Genomic DNA, 21219 nt, shown 5'->3' with positions numbered 1-21219 from the left:
ATATGAAAGCCATGTGAAGTCAAATTCATAATGTGATAGCACACAAATGCACCATGAGACCAGCTATGTCATTATTATTGCGCTGTGCTCCCCGTTTGTGTAATTCACAAATGTGCATTTACGGCACAGTACAGTCAGATTGCGTGAGATTGTCCTGTTTTGCCGGAGCATGAGCTCTTGAAGCTCCGCCCTCTTCTGAAAAGGGAGGTGGGAGCACCAGCTCATTTGCATTTAAAGGGTAACCCAAACACAAAAACGGTGCGTTTTGGCACATACGATAAAAGTGCCAATTTCTACAAGCTATTAAAAAATTATCTGTGAGGTATTTTCAGCTTAAACTTCACATACATACTCTGGGGACAGCAGAGACTTATTTTACATCTTGTAAAAAGGAGCATAATAGGTCACCTTTAAAGCGTTTGAACAACGCCACTGCTCCGCCAACAACAATGTTCAGCAAAACATCTGAGTAATCAAAAACCAGTAGAAGATTGTGTGCTGTGTTCTGCCGAATGTTCAGCAGTTCATCCCTGGTAGGGGTGTGCCAGTATGAGTATCGGTACTGAACAGTTCACGGGGCAAATTCCAAATGGAAGTGATCATCCCTACACCCCTTTAGAGTGAGCAGGGCATGTGCGTGCCATTATGTAGTCATTTGGAATGCACTGGGCAAAGAGAGCAATGTAATTTCCTCATTATCTTCAGCTGGCATGTTTTCCGTGACAACGCAGCACTGTGTCTGTCAGCAGAATCATTGATGGACACCGGCATAAAAAAAAAATAAAAAATTATATTTTATTTTTTATATATATTAGTTTTTATATATTATATAGCATATTTTAAAAACTTCATAAAATATCAAATTTAGCCTATGTTTATTTGCAACTGTTTTTCTAAGAACAATAAAAAGACATTTATGACAGTAAAACAGCGACATCTGCTAACAGACATGGTGCTGCGTTGTCACGGGAACATGCCAGTTGAAGATAAAGAGAAAATTACTTCGCTTCCTTTTACCTAATGCATTCCAAACGACTATATAATGGTCTACATAAAGTCCCCACTCCATGGGGAAGATGTTAACCGTTCAGTACCAATACTCACACCCCAATCCCTGGTAAAACTGATTGTGTTTGAGAAACAAAAAACAGGAAAAACTAACAAAAACAGTACAACAACTGGAGAGCTCCTCACCAAGGCAAATCTTGGTGGATAATGTATATGTAATGTAATATGAAATATTTACAATTTGTGTGTTGATTGCAAAATATTTACTATTGTCCTTTTGCATTGACACTATTTTCCTATTTTGATACTATAAAGTTGCTTTGACACAATCTGTATTGTTAAAGGCGCTATATAAATAAAGGTGACTTGCCTTGCAAAACATGTATTTTCACAGAATGACAGTGGAGAATATTTTGCCATTGAATCACACTCTGTCTTTGTCTCAGACTCTCAGATGGATCAGACTGTGGAGCTTTTGAAACCGTCGGCGTTTGACCACATTCCTACAGGTAATGGAACTCTTGTCTACCTTTTCATGACATTTCTCCGGTAGGAATGCTGCAGTTTCCTCCTAAATAAGCCAAGTTATAAGCCATTCTTCGGATGCTTCGAATTCACCTTTCACTTTTTAAGACTAAAACAAAACATGGATTCTTTGTTATTCTTAATTAAAAAGCACAACAACAATAAACAGTAAGATACAATGACTAGCTTACAAAACGTTTATTAACAAAAACGAATAAGACGAGCCATGGCGTACACCACATGCTGTATTATATACGACTAATATATTACAGAACATTTAACAAACACTGAGGAATCAAATAAAAAAATAAAATAGCATAATGTGAGGTTAACAGCAAAGATAACAAGCTTTTCAAAATGAAAACAAAAAGAAAAGTAAAACTCAAACATTTTTGTTGCGCAGTTTCGCGCTCGTGCTGACGCAGTGAGTATAAACCAGGCTATACTCTCGAAGCGCTGCGCCATTCAAACGAGTAGCGCAGTTTCGTTATGCTTTCAGTTTTGTTTGCCGTTAGGTGTTTCTCATATGCAACAGAAATGGCAGTGCTTATGAGTTGAACAACACGGTGGTCGCGCCAGTGCGACCGCACACAAAATTTTGTCGCGCAGGCAGTCTGGACCCCTGATTATTAGTTGTTGATGTCAAAGGTTGTGTGAGTCCAGTCAAACCGTACAATATTTTGGTACAAACTGTAAGGAAATATTAGCTCATTTATTTTGAGAAGAATCGAATCTAAAGATTCGAATTGCTTTAATTGAACTGATTCCAAATGTAATTAGTTTATACTTCATCAACGGTTCGTCCAGCGAACGTAAAATTCAGTATATCCTTTCCATTCTGTTTATATTACTTCATGGCTTAATGAGAATACAAACAGAATGATAATTTATAAACTACTAGCTAGGTAGCATAGGATCTGGGCAAAGTTTAATCTTAAAATACAAACACACAAGACAATACTTCTTTATAAATGAAACAAGAATTTATTGAGCTACTCTATTACATGGATCTAAAACCTAATGGACATACACATACATACACACACACGTACATACACACACACACACACAGTTACTGAAGAGGATGATAACGGAATTTGAATGAAGTCCCAGGAGTAAGTTATTCGTTAGATCGCACCAAGAAAATCACAAAAGCAGAGATGTGTCTTATCTTTACTGCTTGAGATCAATCTGCACTTATTTCAGCAAGGAATGAAGTTTGTTTGTGTTTACTTGCATTTGCGCTGAAAAGCGGAGTTGGAGATTCGCTTGTTGCCTCGTCTCAGGGAATCCCCACACCTCGGGTTGGTTGCAGATCTGTCGTTTGGATGACGTCTTTTGGAAAAAAAAAAAAAAACCCTCCTAGTGATTGGTTGGTTGCCTGGTTACGTAGAGCTTCGGAATTCCTTCGGATAGTTTTGCGGTTTGCAAGACTTCGAAGATTCTTGGCAGTCACGAAGTTTCAACGGAGTGTTTTGAGTTCTGGATGACAAGAACGCTAGCAGCGTTGGAGTAGGTAGTTCAAGCCATGGCGAAGAAGGAAGCGTGCGCTGAATTAGTTCAGGCATTGGAGTTTTATCCAAGAGGATTTGGTTCATCCCACGACGCGATCTTCCAATGGGATGCTGTTGCAGAACTTAGACATGCCCCGTACTGTTTCTCTTTGTGCATTGATTAAGCATCCTGTGGCATCGTCATGTGAGATGAACTCCATTGTGGAACTTTGGTGAATACCTTATAAAGTGTCATAATATGCACCCAATACAGAATTTGGACATTTCATTAGCTCCAAGTTTAAGCAAATAATGTGAGCTTTCGTTCAACACTAAACTTTCCATATCTTACACACATTTAATAGCACTATCTGCTAAAACCAGTAAAACATTGATTAAAGTTGCACCGATTACATTTGAACACATCAAACATATATAAGACATAAAACATATTATTTGTGAATATAATTAAACCTTCAGATTTCTCAATGGTTGTCCTTTTGAGATCATTTATTTGAAAAGTTCAGTTTGTAGAAAACTTCACAACCAAGCAGGAAGCAGAGTCATGGGATGGATCCTATATGGATCCTTTGTGTTGAGGTCCATTAATTATTAATGATTCCTGTGGGGCCGCGGGGGTTTCCATACGTTGTGATCATGAGATGCTTCTTAAAACACAGGGTCCTTGTATCTTGTGAAAAGAGTTAATGTCGTCAACTCTTTTAATCGGAAAACCAACAAGGCTGACAGGAAGCTTACACATGATGTCGACGTCACATAATCAGCTCCTGATTAGTTTTCTGATTTGCGGGGGTATTTTAGCCTTCGCGCAACAAAAGTCCTCTGTTGCGGAATCACGTTGTCACTTTCTATTAAATGCAGACATACAACTGAGCATTGTTACTCTTTAGTTAATAATTAATGGAGTTCAGAATGTGCAGATGGGAGGAAATAGGCTCTTTTAATTCCTTTGGCAGAAGTAGCCGATTCTGCAGTTATTGGTGTGACTGTTCACCGAGGTCCTACAAAACTGATCTGTCAGTTGTTAAATTAGACAGATTTTAAAGACATTTTTGTTAGATTTGTAAGCTAAACCATTGAAGCAAAACCAGTTGAGAACCGCTGTGGTGACAATTTGACATGTAAAAATGAGCCTGTTAGTTCATCATGTTGGTTATGTGCTGTTCACCAGTCAAACATCAGCATTATCTGCCGTCTGCAGAGTGAATCATCTCCGCTGTAATCTCCAGTGTTCATCCACCAACTGCTAAAGTGTGATTGTGAAGATATTTATTCAATTTATTTTCATATACCTTTTGTTGGCTTATTTTTGCAAAAATGGAGGAGCTGTGATGGATCTGGTTCATTGTCCATTAGCTTTTTTTATGTTTTTTGGTTTGTAATTTAGCATGTTCTCAGCACTTTTAATGCTGTGTTTGGAAGAGACGTATGATATATTAATTTCATCCCAGCGTAACGGCTTGATTTAGCACACTGAATTATAGATGAGGCCTCAAGTGGCGTACAGAGATGGAAACAGACGGCACGGGAGATCCTTGCACTGGAGACAGACACGTGTTAGCCTTTCATAACAGCAGCATGAAAATTACCGTAACACTTGAATTTAAACCAGCTCTTCTTGTGTCTGTGTTCAATCTATATGCTGTCTCCCATGCTGAACAAAACATAGCACTAGATCATGTTGTTTTGAAGATGCTCCTCGGTCAGTGTTAGCGTGTGTGGGACCTGTTGACATGACATCATCACCCAGAAGGTACATCAGAGATGATGGTGGAATCACAGATATCACTGCTGTGCTACTCGGCCCTTAGTTTGTAAAACAAACAAAGGAAATGTTAGGGAAATTGCAGCCGTTGTGCACTGATCCTGTAGACTGCAGAACGAGCACGCAGGGATGCGTAGGACTTGTCCAGACCTGCTCGCCTCTGATGATTGAAGCACACATCACGCAGGCCTTCTCTGTGTGTGTGATTGCACTCGACCACAACCATTTTTTGTGTGTGTCTGCAATTTGCAGAGTATTTAATGATGCTAACAAAAACAGCACTCCAATAAAGAAGTTCAAGTCTGTCTGCTGCACCACTGAGGAGGTTCACGTCTTACGCCCGTTTCACGACACAAGCTTGATTGTCACTGCAGATGCAGACTCGTGAGGGTATTCACACCGGAAGCGTTTGTACAGCGTTACAACAGCAGCTCTAGAGCTACAGATTTCTTTACAAAGACAACTATAAATTTGTTTTTAGAAGTTTTGAAGTCTTGTTTGTTAACATGGGGATTCACATGTAAATAGTAAACAACAAAAGCATCAGAATATGTCGTTTCAGTCATACTTCAATATAGAACGTGGTTTTAAGTTTTTTTTTTTTTTTTTTTTTTGATAATACACCATACTTTAACCCAAACTGAATAATTAAAAACAAGTTTAAATGGGTAAATCTTCTATGCATATTTTTTTCTTCATTTTCTTTTCTGACATATTCCAATTCTTGTTAAAACACACTAGATATGATTATTTTGTTCATTTTTAGCATTATTTATGTGAAATCATATCTATTTTGTCCATCAAAAGTGTGCTGTCACTTTAATCGAATGTGAACAGCACAGCAAAAATAGACTCGGTGCTGAAACCATCGCTGCTCCCGCTCCCGGTGTGAACGCACTCATTTGTTAATATACACACCGAAAAAGGAGCCTTTGAGACGTCTCTCATGTCTCACAACACATCATCACACACCAAACAACACACAGACCTCCCTCGCCTCACCCAACATCCATTAGTGCTAACGAGCAGAGACCGAACTTCAGGAACACGCACATCAAAACAGATCGCAGACATCAATCCTCAGCGCTACAGCACTGGGGGACTGAAGCAGCATGGCAGATCATAACTAGAAGAGAGACAGACACGAGAAAGACTGCAAGTAGTGTTGAGCCATTAAGTTGACAGACGTATCATGACGCTTGTTTGACAACACGGGGGTTGTTCTGTGCTGGAAACAGTCAGACTGTTACGTAACCAACCGCCAGCATCCTGAAAGCCCAAAGGCTACAGCGAATCACAGACAGGGAATAAAAGATTATTCCACTTATTTGTGTCCGAATGATGACCACTTGAGCGCCAGGGTCATTGTGATTTCAGATCATTTTTGTCACATAAAGTGTTAGATAACATTTTAGATGCTAATGCTGCTGATTATTCATCGATCTCTGAGAGTCTGTGAAATAGTCTTGAGTTGGATGTGACGTACTTGTCACTGATCTCACTGAAACGCTTCAGCACTTTTTCTAAAGCTGAAAATAAACCAAAAAAAGATGAGTAAACAGCCAGAGAGATTGAGAATGAAACCCTGGTGTGTCTTCAGGGAGTTTCTGAATGAATCCAGGGAAAGATATTGTATGAGAACTATAATGCCGTCCGTTCATTTCCCCGTCTGTCTGTCTCAGAGTGGTTCTGGAGCGGTGCGTGTTTGCTGTGGTAGACAGATGTATGAATATGTGACAGCTGATGGCTGTAAGTCTGTATTGTCTGTTATTTGTAGGGAATAGGGATGTAACGATTCACTCAACTTACGATTCGATTCACCATTTTGATGTCACGATTCATTTTCTCATGATTTTTTTTAACAAAATAAAATTGAAGATATTATACAGTAAGTGTTTTGGTTTTGTTTTTTTTTTATTTTTGTTTTTGTTTCTTTGTGAAATTGAAATATAACAAAACTAAATTGAAACTAACCCCAAATCAAACAAGTAAGTTACACAAATACATAACTAAGGCTTTGTCTGCATTCTTTGCATTTAAAATGAGAGGCAACCACTGCATTTTAATCATGATCCAAACAAAGATGCAGCATGAGTAGTTTTTAATCTAAATTAGATTTAGAATAGACGGATGGATGGGTTTGTGTTCGCCCTTTTTAATGAAACGTGTTAGATGTTGGGGTCGGTCAGAGCCTGCGGGACTGAAGGCTTGATGTGGTACGAAGTGGTGAGAGTAGGGCTGTGTGATTTGGGGAAAATATCTAATTGCAATTATTTTCTTATTTTTTTGACAAATATTGTGATTGCGATTTGGTTTGCGATTTTGTATTTGCAAAGTCAAGCTTCAGCTCAATAATGTCAATAATGTGCAGCACAGTATGAGTATCATTACCCGGCTGAAAAAAAAACCTCAATAGCACCCATCACAGAAATTATTATAGTTTCCATTAAACCATTACAAAATTCATTTTTGTTTTGGGCATTATTTCTATAGGAATTACTGTCGTCCTTTTGGTTTCCATCTGCCATATGACATCCCACCAAGAGAATCCATCAAATAGACACCATTATAGTTTACATTAAAACCAATACAACCCATTATAACCCTTAAATCCATTACATTTTCTATTGTGTTTTGGGAGGGGTTCTATTGTTTTTTTGTTTTTTGTTTGGAATTTTAAGAACAGTTGGAAAATGCGCTGAATGTTTAATTCCATCCAAGTGAAATTAGAAAGCAGTTAGACTGAATTTACATTTGTTTTAAATCCGGAGCCAGGCGTGAGTTCACAGGTTTGCATGAGTGAGTCAAGCATCATCCATACTGCCAGATGCGCTCGTGGAGATTTGCGGTGCGGAGCCAGATGCGAGTATAAACAAGCATTACAAGACAGACTGCGTGAGTGCGGCTCGTCCGTGATGTGGGATTCACGCCACGTGGGTCAGGGAGGAGCAAGTATGAGAAGCATTCAGAGACACAGGCTGTGTGTGCAGTCTTCTGAATTGGGAATAGCGAACATGCATTATGAACTTATAGAACATGCATTATAGAAACTAAGAATCAGGGCTAAACGATTAACTGCATTTGCGATATTGTGATTTGAAAAAAACATGATTTTTCAATAGCAGAGGTTGCGATTTCACTAGATCACGTGACGCAGGAAAGAGGTGTGTTCGACTGGACTTGAAGATCGATCGGTGTATGACATCAAAGTACGGCGAGAGAAAGCATAAGGAGACGCTCTCTTATAGTTCTCACAGTACTTTGATGACACGCACCGATCGGTCTAATCAGCGCTGCTTCAAGTTGAACACATCTAAGCAGTCTTCAGAGGAAGCATCAAGTCAGCACGCTACAGTGTGGCCAAGTCAGCGGTTTGGGGAACCCCTCCATAAAACGTGTATTTTACTGCCTGGAATACCGGTGGACCCCCCTCGAAACGCAATTGGGCTAGTTTTGAGTAGCAATTGGGTGGGAAACCTGGCAACCCTGGCATGCTTCATGCGGGAATGTTTGAAAGTGTATATAATAGGAACATAGGCCTGTTTCAAAACGGCACATTGAAATTACTCAAGCAGTAACAGTGTTCAGGTGCATTTCAGTACTGAAGACTTCAACCTTAAAATAATATACAGGTGCATCTCAATAAATTAGAATGTCGTGGAAAAGTTAATTTATTTCAGTAATTCAACTCAAATTGTGAAACTCATGTATTAAATAAATTCAATGCATACAGACTGAAGTAGTTTAAGTCTTTGGTTCTTTTAATTGTGATGATATATATTCTTATATATTTATTTAAAATATTTCTAAAGTAGTGGTTCTCAAAGTGTGGGGTGCACGGGCCATCAGCAGAAAAAAAAATGAAATTAAACAGTAAACATAACATAACTTAGAATGGGAGATGGATCGGTTTGTGAAAGGGAAGAGAAAAGCCATAGATGATGTCGCACAGACCCAGGCAGATGCTAGTCATTTAAAAGCTAAATTTCTTTCTCTATTTCTGTTTTATCATGTGATAGAAAGTCTAAGGCCTTCTCAAGCCGAAGGTCTAACTTATCTAATCTGTGGCCTATTATGCATCAAACTAAGATTGCTGTAAAGACACAAAGCACTGCCATCAAGTTTGCGTTTTTAAACATTCGCTCACTAAAAAATAAATCATTGCTAATCATTGACTTAAAGGGTTAGTTCAGCCAAATATTAAAATTATGTCATTAATGACTCACCCTCATGTCGTTCCAAACCCGTAAGACCTCCGTTCATCTTCGGAACACAGTTTAAGATATTTTAGATTTAGTCCGAGAGCTTTCTGTCCCTCCATTGAGAATGTATGTACGGTATACTGTCCACGTCCAGAAAGGTAATAAAAACATCATCAAAGTAGTCCATGTGACATCAAAGGGTCCGTAAGAATATATTGAAGCATCGAAAATACATTTCGGTCCAAAAATAGCAAAAATTATGACTTTTATTCCGCTTTTTTCTTCTCTTCCGGGTCTGTTGTGAACGCGACTGCTGTGACTGTTGACGTATGACGCTGCTGACGTGTTATCTTTGTTATTGGGCGCACCAGAAAACACGTCAGCAGCGTCGTACGTCAACAGGTCACAGCAGTCGCGTTCACAACAGACCCGGAAGAGAAGAAAAAGCAGAATAAAGTCGTAATTTTTGTTATTTTTGGAACAAAATGTATTTTCGATGCTTCTATAAATTCCAACGGACCCTCTGATGTCACATGGACTACTTTGATGATGTTTTTATTACCTTTCTGGACGTGGACAGTATACCGTACATACATTCTCAATGGAGGGACTGAAAGCTCTCGGACTAAATCTAAAATATCTTAAACTGTGTTCCGAAGATGAACGGAGGTCTTACGGGTTTGGAACGACATGAGGGTGAGTCATTAATGACATAATTTTAATATTTGGGTGAACTAACCCTTTAATAACCACAGACAATCTGGATTTTAAGTTTCTAAATGAAACATGGCCAAAAGACAGTTGCAGTGCAACAGTCCTCAATGTAACAGTCCCTCCTAACTTTACTTTCATGAGTGTGTGCAGGACTGTTAGGAGAGGTGGAGGTGTAGCTGCTCTATTTAAAGATGTCTCTCAATGTAAACAAGTGTCATTTGGTCAGTAATTGTCTTTTGAATATCTAGGGATTGTGTTGAAAGGTGCTCCACGCATTCTGTTTATCACTATTTACAGGCCTCCAAAATACTCTCCAGCCTTTGTTGAAGAATCCACAGAAATGTTATCAATGATTTCCTCAGAGTTTGACTATTTTGCTATTGGAGGGGATTTTAATATTCACATAGATAATGCAGAAAACAAATCTGCATAAGAAATTATAACTGTTTTAAACACTTTTGTCCTGATTCAGCATGTGCATTAACCCACACACAGTCGAGAATACACTCTAGATTTAATCATCAGTAGGGGTCTAAACATTTCATCCATTGTTATTAAGGACGTAGCACTCTCTGATCAACTCTGTCTCTGTCAGAAAGAGATGCATTAACGAGAACATTAGTGTGCTATTTATGGAGGCTATATCTCTAACACCAACCATTTCTGCAGATTCTGTGGATCTTCTCCTTGATTCCTTTAACTCAAAAGTTAAGAAAGTTATTGATGATATTGCTCCTGTAATAGTCAGTAAGAAGACTGGAAGACAGAAATCAGCTTGGAGAAAATCAACAGAAGTACGGAGTATGAAAAGACAATGCAGAAAAGCTGAGCGGATTAGGCGGAAGACGAATGCTTTCAATATGGAACTAGCCACAGCTAGACAGAGTTTCTTCTCAAACCTTATAAACAGTAACTTAACACTCGCACTCTTTTTGCTACTGTTGAGAGACTGACAAAACCCCCTCCCGCCCCAAGTCAGATTCACAATGAACTGCTCTCAGAGAGCAATAAGTGTGCTTCCTTCTTTTCTGAGAAGATCATTAATATCAGGAAGGCGATTAGCACATCCTCAAGTTATGCAGAGGTCAGACACATTTTGCCGCAATATCAACAAGAAGATACTAATTATATTTTTGTAGCAATTAATAGTCAAATTTTGGAAGAAATAGACTTTTCCAAACTCCCTGAAACCTGCAGTTGTTAAACCCCTTCTGAAAAAGAGCAATCTTGATTAACACCATTTTGAGCAATTATAGACCAATATCTAATCTTCCTTTTATAGGCTAAATTATAGACAAGGTAGTTTTTAATCAGCTGAACAAATACTTAAACTCAAATGGATACCTGGACAATTTTCAATCTGGTTTCCGACCGCATTACAACAGCTCAGAGACAGCATTCATTAAGAAAATAAATGATATTCGCTTAAATTCTGATTCTGGCAAAATATCAGTGCTGGTACTACTAGATCTCAGTGCTGTGTTTGACACTGTCGATCATAACATACTACTAGAGAGACTGGAAAACTGGGTCGGGCTTTCTGGGATGGTAATCAAATGGTTCAGGTCATACTTAGAAGGGAGAGGTTATTATGTGAGTCTAGGAGAGCATAAGTCTAAGTGGACATCCATGACATGCGGAGTCCCACAAGGCTCAATTCTTGCACCGCTCTTGTTTAGCATGTATATGCTCCCACTAAGTCAAATAATGAGAAAGAACCAAATCACAGCTATGCTGATGATACACAGATTTACCTAGCCTTATCGCCAAATGACTACAGCCCCATTGATTACCTCTGCCCAATGCATTGATGAAATTAACAGTTGGATGTGTGATGATTTTATTCAGTTTTACAAGGAAAAAACTGAAGTCATTGCATTTGGAAACAAAGATGAAGTTCTCAAGGTGAATGCATACCTTGACTCAAGGGGACAAACACCTAAAAATCAAGTCAGGAATCTTGGTGTGATTCTGGAGACAGACCTTAGTTTCAGTAGTCATGTCAACTAAATCAGCATACTATCATCTAAAAAACATTGCAATACTTGTTCATGCCTTTATCACCAGCAGGGTGGACTATTGTAATGGTCTCCTCACCGGCCTTCACAAGAAGACCATTAGACAGCTGCAGCTCATCTAGAACGCTGCTGCCAGAATTCTGACTAGAACCAGAAAATCTGAGCATATCACACCAGTCCTTAGGTCCTTACACTGGCTTCCAGTTACATTAAGGATTGATTTTAAAGTACTTTTACTCATTTATAAATCACCCAATGATCTAATTGCATATTAAATCGCAATTGCAATATTGGTAAAAAAAATCAATCGCAATTAGATTATTTTTCAAAATCGTTTAGCCCTACTAAGAATGTATCTTATGTTCTCCAGTATTGAAAGCAGAACCGATAAGGGAGCTCATGATATGCGTTGTGACGCAGCTCTTGCAAATTACCTTTTTTGTTTGTTGTCTGTCATTTCTAAGCTTAAGTCACATACGTTTTTCTTTAGTTTTAATTTGCCTAACTTTCAGTTTGACCCTGCAGATGCCATAATCCCACTCTCTCTCCCACTTTGGTTTTTTTATTTTTTTTTTAATGGTGGGCGTTTACGCAGTTGGCTAGAGCAGTGCTGATTGGGGAGAACGGAGGTGCGCTCACTCTATTGGTTAGTAAGGCTGCCACTCAAGGCTGGCAGGCATGCATATGCTCTGGAACAGAGTAATATCTCATCCAAATCACAGGCTTTGCGATTCGCAAATTGTGATTCGATTTCGATTAATCTCACAGCCCTAGTTGAGAGCTTATCAAAGTCTGTCTGGACGCTCTGCTCTTGGCAGCATTTTGTCTACCTGCTCCATACCCATCAATGTGTGCACTGAACGTGTCTGAATGCAGGAGAGAGTTTACGTAACTGGAAAGCAACAAGATGGGTTCTGTATCAATGTTGATTGGTAAGGGGAAGCATTTCATGCTGCCTCACATGTTATTGGAAATTTCCTTCTTCCCACTTCTGCGAGTTTGTTGTGTTCATGTGCTTCGTTGTCAGAAAAAAATAGGAATCACGGAGGACGGCCAATTAATGAGGTCATTCTTGCTCTTTTATTTGGGAAATCCTATTTAAGCCAAAATGTATAAAGGATATTTAGTCAATATATAACATATTTTGAATAAATTGTAGCATCCCATTCATTGTTAACCATATAAACATTCACCACACTATTTAGATATTCAGCTTGCTGACAATGGCAAATTTTTGGTCAAATAAATGCTGTTGTAAACGTGTACAATACATATAGTTTGCATTAAATAGTTATTTATATACATAAAAATTTCTCTGCTCCGCCATGTTTAAAGTTGATGGCTTCCCAACTCGTAAACTCAAGTATCAAAATTATCTGAGTTTCCCTATTCCCAACTAGGAAACTTGTAGTTATGATAACTCCACATGAAGCACATGAAGGCAGCATTATTTTAGCTGTTGTAGCAGCGAAACGTATGCAGGACTGCTGGTTCCACGCAAAACACGCTGTCTCTGTGATTGTGTGTGTGTGCGCACCTGTGCCAGCAGTAGATGAGGATTCCAGATGAAAATAAAGCATGTCAATGTTGTCTCTGGGACGGCCTTGTGACGTCATCAGAGTCCGAGAGAGTCTGAGCGCTGACAGAGCAGCGTTAGTTAGAGAGCGACTGCAGCGGAGGCAGACAGGAGCTGCGCCACAGACACACACACACACACACACACACACAGACCTGCTCGTGCTGCAGAGGCATGTGGTAAGCTCAACTTCAGTCTGCATGTGACGTGTGCCTATGACTTTGTATCTTGAATGTGTTTTTCTGTTTTTAGTGGTTTTTACCCTGTGTGCGTAGAGGTAAAGCTACTAACCGAACCTCTGCTTAGTCTCTATCCACGTGTAATTGAAGATGATTTGTGATTGTGCTGCAGCTTGTTTGTCAGTAGTTTTCTGTAATGCTGCTCAAGCATGAAGTCATCATGACGAGATAAACACACGAACACATCACTCAAGTCATTGTAGTGTTGTTGTTTTTTTGTGCGTGTTTGCTTACAGGACGCATGTCTGCTGTGGGTTGTGTGTTTCTGCACGGCTCTGATCTGAACTTGTACTGCATCTTAGTTATTTGAAAATGAAAGCTAAATTTTAAAAAAATGCCATGTCTTTAATTTCCTAATAGTCTCTGAGCTTGAAAAATAACGAGCTGTTACAGTACAAGCAGCCAGTGATGATTTTGACGTCTTGTGTGAGTGTGTGTGTGTGAGTGTTTGTGTGTGTGTGTGTGTTTGTTTGTGTGTGTTTGCGTGTTTGGGTGTGTGTGAGTTTGTGTGTGTGAGTGTGTGAGTGTTTGTGTGTGTTTGCGTGTTTGGGTGTGTGTGAGTTTGTGTGTGTGAGTGTGTGAGTGTTTGTGTGTGTTTGCGTGTTTGGGTGTGTGTGTGAGTGTGTGTGTGAGTGTGTGAGTGTGTGTTACCGTGTGTCCTGCGGGTCACTCACTTCAAGCTCCAGACAGTTTCCGCTGGTTGTTGCTTTATAAGAAGCTGTGGTCATTTATCAGTGGCCGAGTCACACTGATCTGATGTCAGTCTTGTATCTCTCCAGCTTTGGGCCTGTTAGAGCCCGTGTCTCTGCACTCGTCTCGTCAATGTGTTTTTTTTTGTCTTGTTTCTGCAGTTGAGCTTAGTTCTGCTCTGCCTGCGAGGGTTCCTCCTGCCGCCATCCCCATGGACCTGCGCGTGGAGCAGACGCAGACGCTGGACTCGACCCGCCGAGAGCAGCAGCTGCAGCAAGAGATGCTGGCGCTCAAACACAAGCAGCAGGTGCAGCGGCAGATCCTCATCGCGGAGTTCCAGCGGAAACACGAACAGCTCTCGCGCCAACATGAGGCCCAGTTACAGGAACACATGAAGGTCAGGACTGTAGTGTTAAAGCTCAAGAGTGTGCGTGTCTGTCGAGAGTTAACCAACGATCAGCACTGATTCTTCACCTCAGGTTCCAGGGCTTGCAAAATCGCTAGCCCGACGTCCCGGGGCTACTGTATTCTCCAGTCGGTCTCCCAAAATGCATCACTGCCCTGCTGAATGGGGTATCTTAAACACAGGGTTCCCGTGGGTCCTTCAAGTCTTCAATTTAGTTGTATCAAATTTTTATCATGAAGACTCTTAAATGCCTTAAAAAGTAGGGTTAGGGTTAGGGAGACAGCACGCAGGAGAGCTTACAGAGGGCCATACGTTTTTTGTTAGCCTTTTATTAGCCTTCTCTAAAAACACACATGACATGGTCTCACAAAATGTTTCATAAAATGCACAATTTTAGAGACAATGTCCTCAGATTTGGAATGAAGCAAGCAATTTATACATTTAAATATATATATATCTATATATATATATATAGATAGATATATATATATATATATTTAAATGTATAAATTGCTATGTGTATATATATATATATAATATTCTTAATATTTCTGTTTTTGTTTTAATGTTTGAGCTCTATTATCTCTATTATCATAAGTAATGAGTAATTCTGATTATTGAATAGTAAACTTTGAAGTGTCAGCTTTGAATATAATAGTGAAATTAAATTCCTTCCTTGATATTTGTTTTGAAAATGTTTTGGTTGACATTTCGACTTCTATTCAATTTTCTGTATTTAAAAAATATATATATATATATACACAGGTCTCTCCGTCTTTTAAATATCTAGTGAGATATAGCCACTCATTATGGATTTGTTGCACAGGTGACAGAGGTTGTGAAGGGCCTTACTGTAAATGTTACTGGCAATTCAGTCCACCGCTGCTGAGCACAGAATGCCCTCAAAGAAGAGAAAAGATGGCTGATGTCCAGTTCAATGAATTAAATCTTGTGCTGAGTGCTTTGGACGCTCCATTTTGTTGACTCCACGAGTTGGGAAGCATTTGGGCAGCCCACAGTTATGTTCTTGGTCCATTGTACACACACTAGTGTTTATTGGTGGACTGACCCGGCTGTGGGTTCTGCTGGTCAGTGCATGTGTTGTGACAGATTTTTGTGGGGCATCTAGACACTGACTCCTCCTTTCAGGACAGCAAAATCTGCAGAAGAAAATGAGGGATCAATGCAATAAACTTGAGGCTTTATTGTGTGCCTCAACAGTCCTCTGTGTATTATATGGATGCACCAGTCAATCACCACTAACTGTTATCAGCTGTTCATCTTGTGATCGGATGATGATTAAAATCAAGACTGTTGGTCAGGGGCACATTAACACACAGGCTTTAACGGGCTGAAGCCCAGGGGCCTACACCAGGGAGGGGCCTACTGGCTGCAGGTAAATTATATTTTTCAAATAATTATTTGTAGATATGGGAGTTTGCAGCAGTGGCAACAGCATTCTCTAAGCAAACTCAAGCACTCGTAAATTTTCAGGACTCGCAATAGCATTTTCGTTAGTGTAGTCAATGGTTCAGTTTAGGATTCCCCCACACAGTGTGAATAGTTGGTATGTTCTGCCAGTAAACTAATGCACTAGAAAAGAAGCCCAGCACGACAGCTACTCTGTGTGTGTGTCTTTATGTTAACGTGCAGATTACCAAGAAACACAACACTGCTGTGTGAAGGAACCTAACCGGACAACCTTTGTTGTATGGATTTGTAGACATGTGACAGGCACACATCGCAGGTTCAGTCTGGGGTCACCTGAGCTGAGCGGCTCAATGCTGATGCGTCAAGAGTTTGATTCTAACACCCGACAAATATTGTCCCTCAGCTTTAAGCGCTAGCCGCACCAACCAGCTGTTAACCTGTGTGTGTGTTTCTCTCACCAGCATCAGCAGGAGCTTCTGGCCCTCAGGCATCAGCAGGAGCTGCTGGAGCACCAGAGGAAGATGGAGCAGCACCGGCTGGAGCAGGAGCTGGAGAAACAGCAGCGGGAGCAGAAGCTCCAGCTCCTCAAGAACAAAGAACGTGGCCAGGAGAGTGAGTTCATTATGCGTCCCAGTCTGTTTTTCACTGTGTTACTTCTAAGAGAATCCTTTTAATGTTTGAAATGTTAACAAAGCTGTGATCAGGAATTACGGCTGACTCTCTCTGACGGGGAGCTTTGGTAAATCCTGCGCTCCGCTGTGAACAGGTGCGGTGGCCAGTACAGAGGTGAAGATGCGTCTGCAGGAGTTTGTTCTGAATAAAAAGAAAACACTCGCTCAGCGCAGTCTCAACCACTGCATCTCCAACAACCCACGCTACTGGTGCGGGTAAGAAACGTCACACTCAGCGCAACTTCTGATAAAAGAACATTTTATGTTAGTTATTCAAGCTCTAGTGGATGAAAACATCAGTCAGAGTGACAAATAGTTAACCAGACCTGTGTATTTACTCTAACCAGATCCAGCAACATTTGTGGTGTCTAAATATAACAACACTTTTCAGCTTGAAATCCTTTCTCTCATGGACTTTTTGACAGTGTGTCAGGCAGCTGAGAACAGATGGGGCAAATGGAGGGGAAATGAGATTCGAACCTGCAGCCCATGTGTCAGGATGGGTTGCGTAACCCTAAGCCTCCTCACTGTAGTGCATAATTACAATGATTCACGCTGCTGATCTTTATTCTGATGTTAAAGCTGGAGAGACTGTGGCCCGTATCAGTTCATCATGTTTTTCCCATCGCTTGTGTTTTAATTACTGCTTTTCTATTTTCTCTGCGTGTCTTTTTCTGTGCAGGAAAACTCAGCACAGTTCTTTGGATCAGGGCTCCCCTCCTCAGACCAGCGTTAGTACCTACAACCATCCTGCAATGGGCATATACAACTCCAAAGATGACTTTCCACTGCGCAAAACAGGTGCTTCACTTCACGGGTTATCATCAGTCCTTCTGCAAATTGACAGAAATAGCAGCTCTGCTTTGGTGAGATTGTTATCTTGCGAGACTTTTGGCGTGAAAAGATCCTAACCCTTCAGAGGAAGCCGTCTCTGAGCGCTGCTTGTACCATATTATTATTCACTTAGTGGTGAAGCCGGTGCGATGCTGTTGACTCAAGCCCGGCGCTGGATATGAGCCACAGTTTACTCTGGCCTGCATTAGCGCATTCTGGCATGCTGCCATGAGTTTGGCAAGAGGTGTGTGTGTGTGTTTGTGTGTGTGTGTGTGTGTTTGTGTGTGTGTGTGTGTGGAGACTGGATCAGTCAGACTGAGAAGAGTGTGTTTGGGCTCCAGGATCGAGAGCTGCAGCAGATTTAGTTTGATTCAGTCTTGATGTTTCATTGCTGTAGATCCTCAATAACTTGAGTTTAGTTGTGGCTGTAGGTGGCATATTTTCAGCTTCATATGTTTCTGTCCTACAGCAAAATGAACTTTCCCAACATGTGATTGCAGCTAAACAGTGTGCGTGTGATATGCCACAGACAGACAGACGTGTGATATGCCTACATGACATGAGATGAAACCCTCCTGTAGGTGGAAGTGATCAGATGTCTCGTCCCAGAGCAGCAGCTCTCCTCAATAACCGATTCATTCTCTGCACTTTTCCCATCTAGTGACGATTTTGGGGAATTTGCTTATGTTAATGGAAAGCCGTTTGTTAGGAGCCACCCTTATTTCACAGAGCCACAAGCATCATTTCCAGTAATAACTGAATGAATAGAGAGCGAGACAACAGCCGAATGAATCAACCTTTTCTTGTAATGCTGAGATTTTTGATTTAAAGATGCCAAACGGAGGTAAATCTACTGCAGGATGGAGAGCGCGCAGAGTGACGTCTGACGTGTGCAGTTCATTGTCATCTTAAACAAAAATCAAATGAGAGAATATGGCAGACGTCACGCTCTGAGCCATTCTGTGGTGAAGAAGAGGCGTTAGTTGCTGCTGCTCTGCATTGCATCTGCTGCTGTTCATAAAAGAAAAATGCTGTTTCGTCAAAAAGTGTCTGACAATGTGCAAATAAAGACAACAAAACCTATGTGGAAGTGCTCATAGTAACTTACCAATCCTCATGAATCGGTGCCAGGAATCATAGATAAATACACTACATCTGTGATGGAGAATAATGTGAGAGTGTACTGAAGCATTGTGGGTAGTCTGCCATCATTACTTTGCTCTTGTGAAACTGGGTTCCAGTAATGACGCTTGTGTTTGTTCTGTGGTGAGGCCTACAGAATCTCCCGCTAGTAACTCTAGTATCACTAGCATCTTCACTCATGGAGCAGCTGCAAACTTCATTCTGATTGAAACACTAGTCACAGTTTCTACATAAAGTGGGGCAGCACATGAAAACAGCTTCCTGTCGTTGTGTCTTTCATTGCAGCGTCTGAACCGAACCTGAAGCTGCGTTCGCGTCTGAAGCAGAAGGTGTCGGAGCGGAGGAGCAGCCCATTACTGCGCCGCAAAGACAGTCCCATCAGCACGCTCAAGAAACGCTCTCTGGACACGGCAGGTGATGCAGGAGACGCACTCGTGTTTGCTGGCATGGACACGTGACTGTTTTCACACAGACAAACTCTGTCTCTTCTTCTGACGGTCCATAGATTCGGCGTGTAGCAGCGCTCCTGGTTCAGGACCCAGTTCCCCAAACAACAGCTCACACGGAAACCTATGCGAGAATGGCGTTAGTGTGACTGAGGTGAGGCTAGTTTGGGGTGTGTGTGTGTGTCTGTGTGACACTACAGGTCTGCTTCTCGACCCGAGCCCGACGGGTCCCGAACTACTCTCGGGTTTCAGGTTTGTAGTTAAAGTAAAACTCTGGTATGGCCCGGGTTCAGGCTTCAGTTTAAAGCCTTGCAGACCTCTAACACACACACACATGCACACACACACACACACAGACACAATTCCTCTTTCTCTACATTTCATCTCTGCTTTAGTTTGTTTCCTAGTCTAGCTTTCTAATAAACCTGGCATTCTACACTATGAATACTGTTGACTCTGTGGTAAATTGCTTATGTTCATCAATTTTAAGTCGCTTTCAATAAAAGCATCTGCTAAAAGTGTTGTGATTGTGTGCTCCAGTCGTCTCACAGGCCGGCTGGTCAGGACGGCTCGGTCAGTCAGCTGTCTCTCTACACTTCTCCTTCACTACCCAACATCACCCTGGGTCTGCCGGCCACTGCCACCAACAACGTGAGTGTACAGATCTAACCGAGCTTGTGCTATTACCACAGTTTTTACAAGGGGTTAAAAAAATGCTCTTAATTCAAGACAGATTCTCTGAAGTTGTCTGATTTGAGTTAGTTTTGCCTTTTAATTAAAGTAGTTTTTAAAGGATGTTTAGATATTTATACTGGAACATAAACATAGTAATTAGACTGTAACATTCACAGTTAATACCGTACTGATCTGATCTGCGTGTGAGAAACAGTTATAATCGACCTGTATTTGACATCCTGGTTAGGAGCTCTGGACAGTTTTGATTGTGTCTGGTCAGCACTCATCTTCCTTTTGCTTCGTCATGTGATGCTTTGGAAAAGGCTCAGTTTTATTTTGTTGCTTCTTCAACAAGGTGATGTCTACCCAGCCGGACAGTGAGCATTTGTCTGTGACCGGTTTACCCATAAGCGCTCCGTTCCTGGTCGCCTCTCACCTGCCATCATTTCTTGGGAATTCGGACACTGCAAACTCCCACAATGCACTGCTGCAGCACATGGTCCTTCTGGAGCAATCAGCCCCATCGAGTCCTTTGGCCGCAGGTGAGTAGAAATCTGAGTTCTTTGAGTCTCTGTCCTGGTTTAGTAACAGTGTGCAGGCCATTACAAACATTTTTATTTGCGTAATAGCTACTGGCTCCAATCGTGGAGCATTTCCCAGGGCCACTGTCAAAGCGTTACATAAACCTTGAAATGTGTGAACAGTCCTCTGCCCATAACAGCGCTGAGGTTCGGCCCGAGTCAGGGGTCCCTCTGTAAATTAGATCAGTGTTCGAAATCACTCGCGGCAGGAGGTCAGGAACACGTGTGCCAGGCGGAGCGATGGGGCGCTGCGGGTCTGTCTTCATGCCAGCACCAGCTGGATTCACTCGCGCTCCCACAGGCCCAGAAGAATACGCCTCTAATTATCTGAATGGGAGCAGGAAGTGAAACAATGAACCTGATCAAACGGGTGCAGAGACCTGCAAGACCCAAAGCCGTCTTCATCTGCCAGCTCAGCCACGCATGGACGTCTGTGACGTCTGAGGAGAACTCTGAACGTATTTTACAGGGTGTTTCAGTGTCAAGCGGTTTTGGAAACTGAACTGAGACCCAGCCATGGTGAGTGTATCCTGGCGCCCACATGCACGTGTTCATGAGGAATGTCTGTTGTTGCAGGTATGGGAGTGGGTCCACTGCAGAAGCTGCGTCAGCACCGGACGCTGGGCCGCACACAGTCGGCTCCTCTGCCCCAGAGTGGACAAGCGCTGCAGCAGCTTGTGGTCCAACAGCAGCACCAGCAGTTCCTGGAGAAACACAAGCAGCACTTCCAGCAGCTCCACATCAACAAGGTCAGACATCAGTTTCTTCACCCTATCCCTAA

The 21219-nt window shown here is 41.3% G+C and overlaps 1 protein-coding gene across 3 annotated transcripts in view; it reads left to right on the top strand.

Annotated features, from left to right (window-relative positions):
• LOC109077462 (histone deacetylase 4-like) overlaps positions 1–21219 on the top strand; it is a 48644-nt gene that overhangs the window by 15270 nt on the left and 12155 nt on the right. For 2 of the 3 annotated variants that reach the window (XM_042759037.1, XM_042759036.1), the window contains exons 3-12: positions 1455–1517; positions 14413–14648; positions 16550–16700; positions 16855–16975; positions 17442–17560; positions 19022–19150; positions 19242–19336; positions 19723–19833; positions 20213–20399; positions 21015–21187. In XM_042759037.1, coding sequence (XP_042614971.1) covers positions 1455–1517; positions 14413–14648; positions 16550–16700; positions 16855–16975; positions 17442–17560; positions 19022–19150; positions 19242–19336; positions 19723–19833; positions 20213–20399; positions 21015–21187 — 1385 coding nt within the window. The remainder of the gene's footprint in view (positions 1–1454; positions 1518–14412; positions 14649–16549; positions 16701–16854; positions 16976–17441; positions 17561–19021; positions 19151–19241; positions 19337–19722; positions 19834–20212; positions 20400–21014; positions 21188–21219) is intronic. The other variant, XM_042759038.1, reaches the window with a different exon arrangement.

The sequence above is a fragment of the Cyprinus carpio genome, chromosome A6 (genome assembly GCF_018340385.1).
Source record: "Cyprinus carpio isolate SPL01 chromosome A6, ASM1834038v1, whole genome shotgun sequence".
In the NCBI taxonomy this organism is placed as follows: Eukaryota; Metazoa; Chordata; class Actinopteri; order Cypriniformes; family Cyprinidae; genus Cyprinus; species Cyprinus carpio.
Note: the sequence above shows the minus strand (reverse complement) of the source record. Positions and strands in the feature narration are given on the sequence as shown.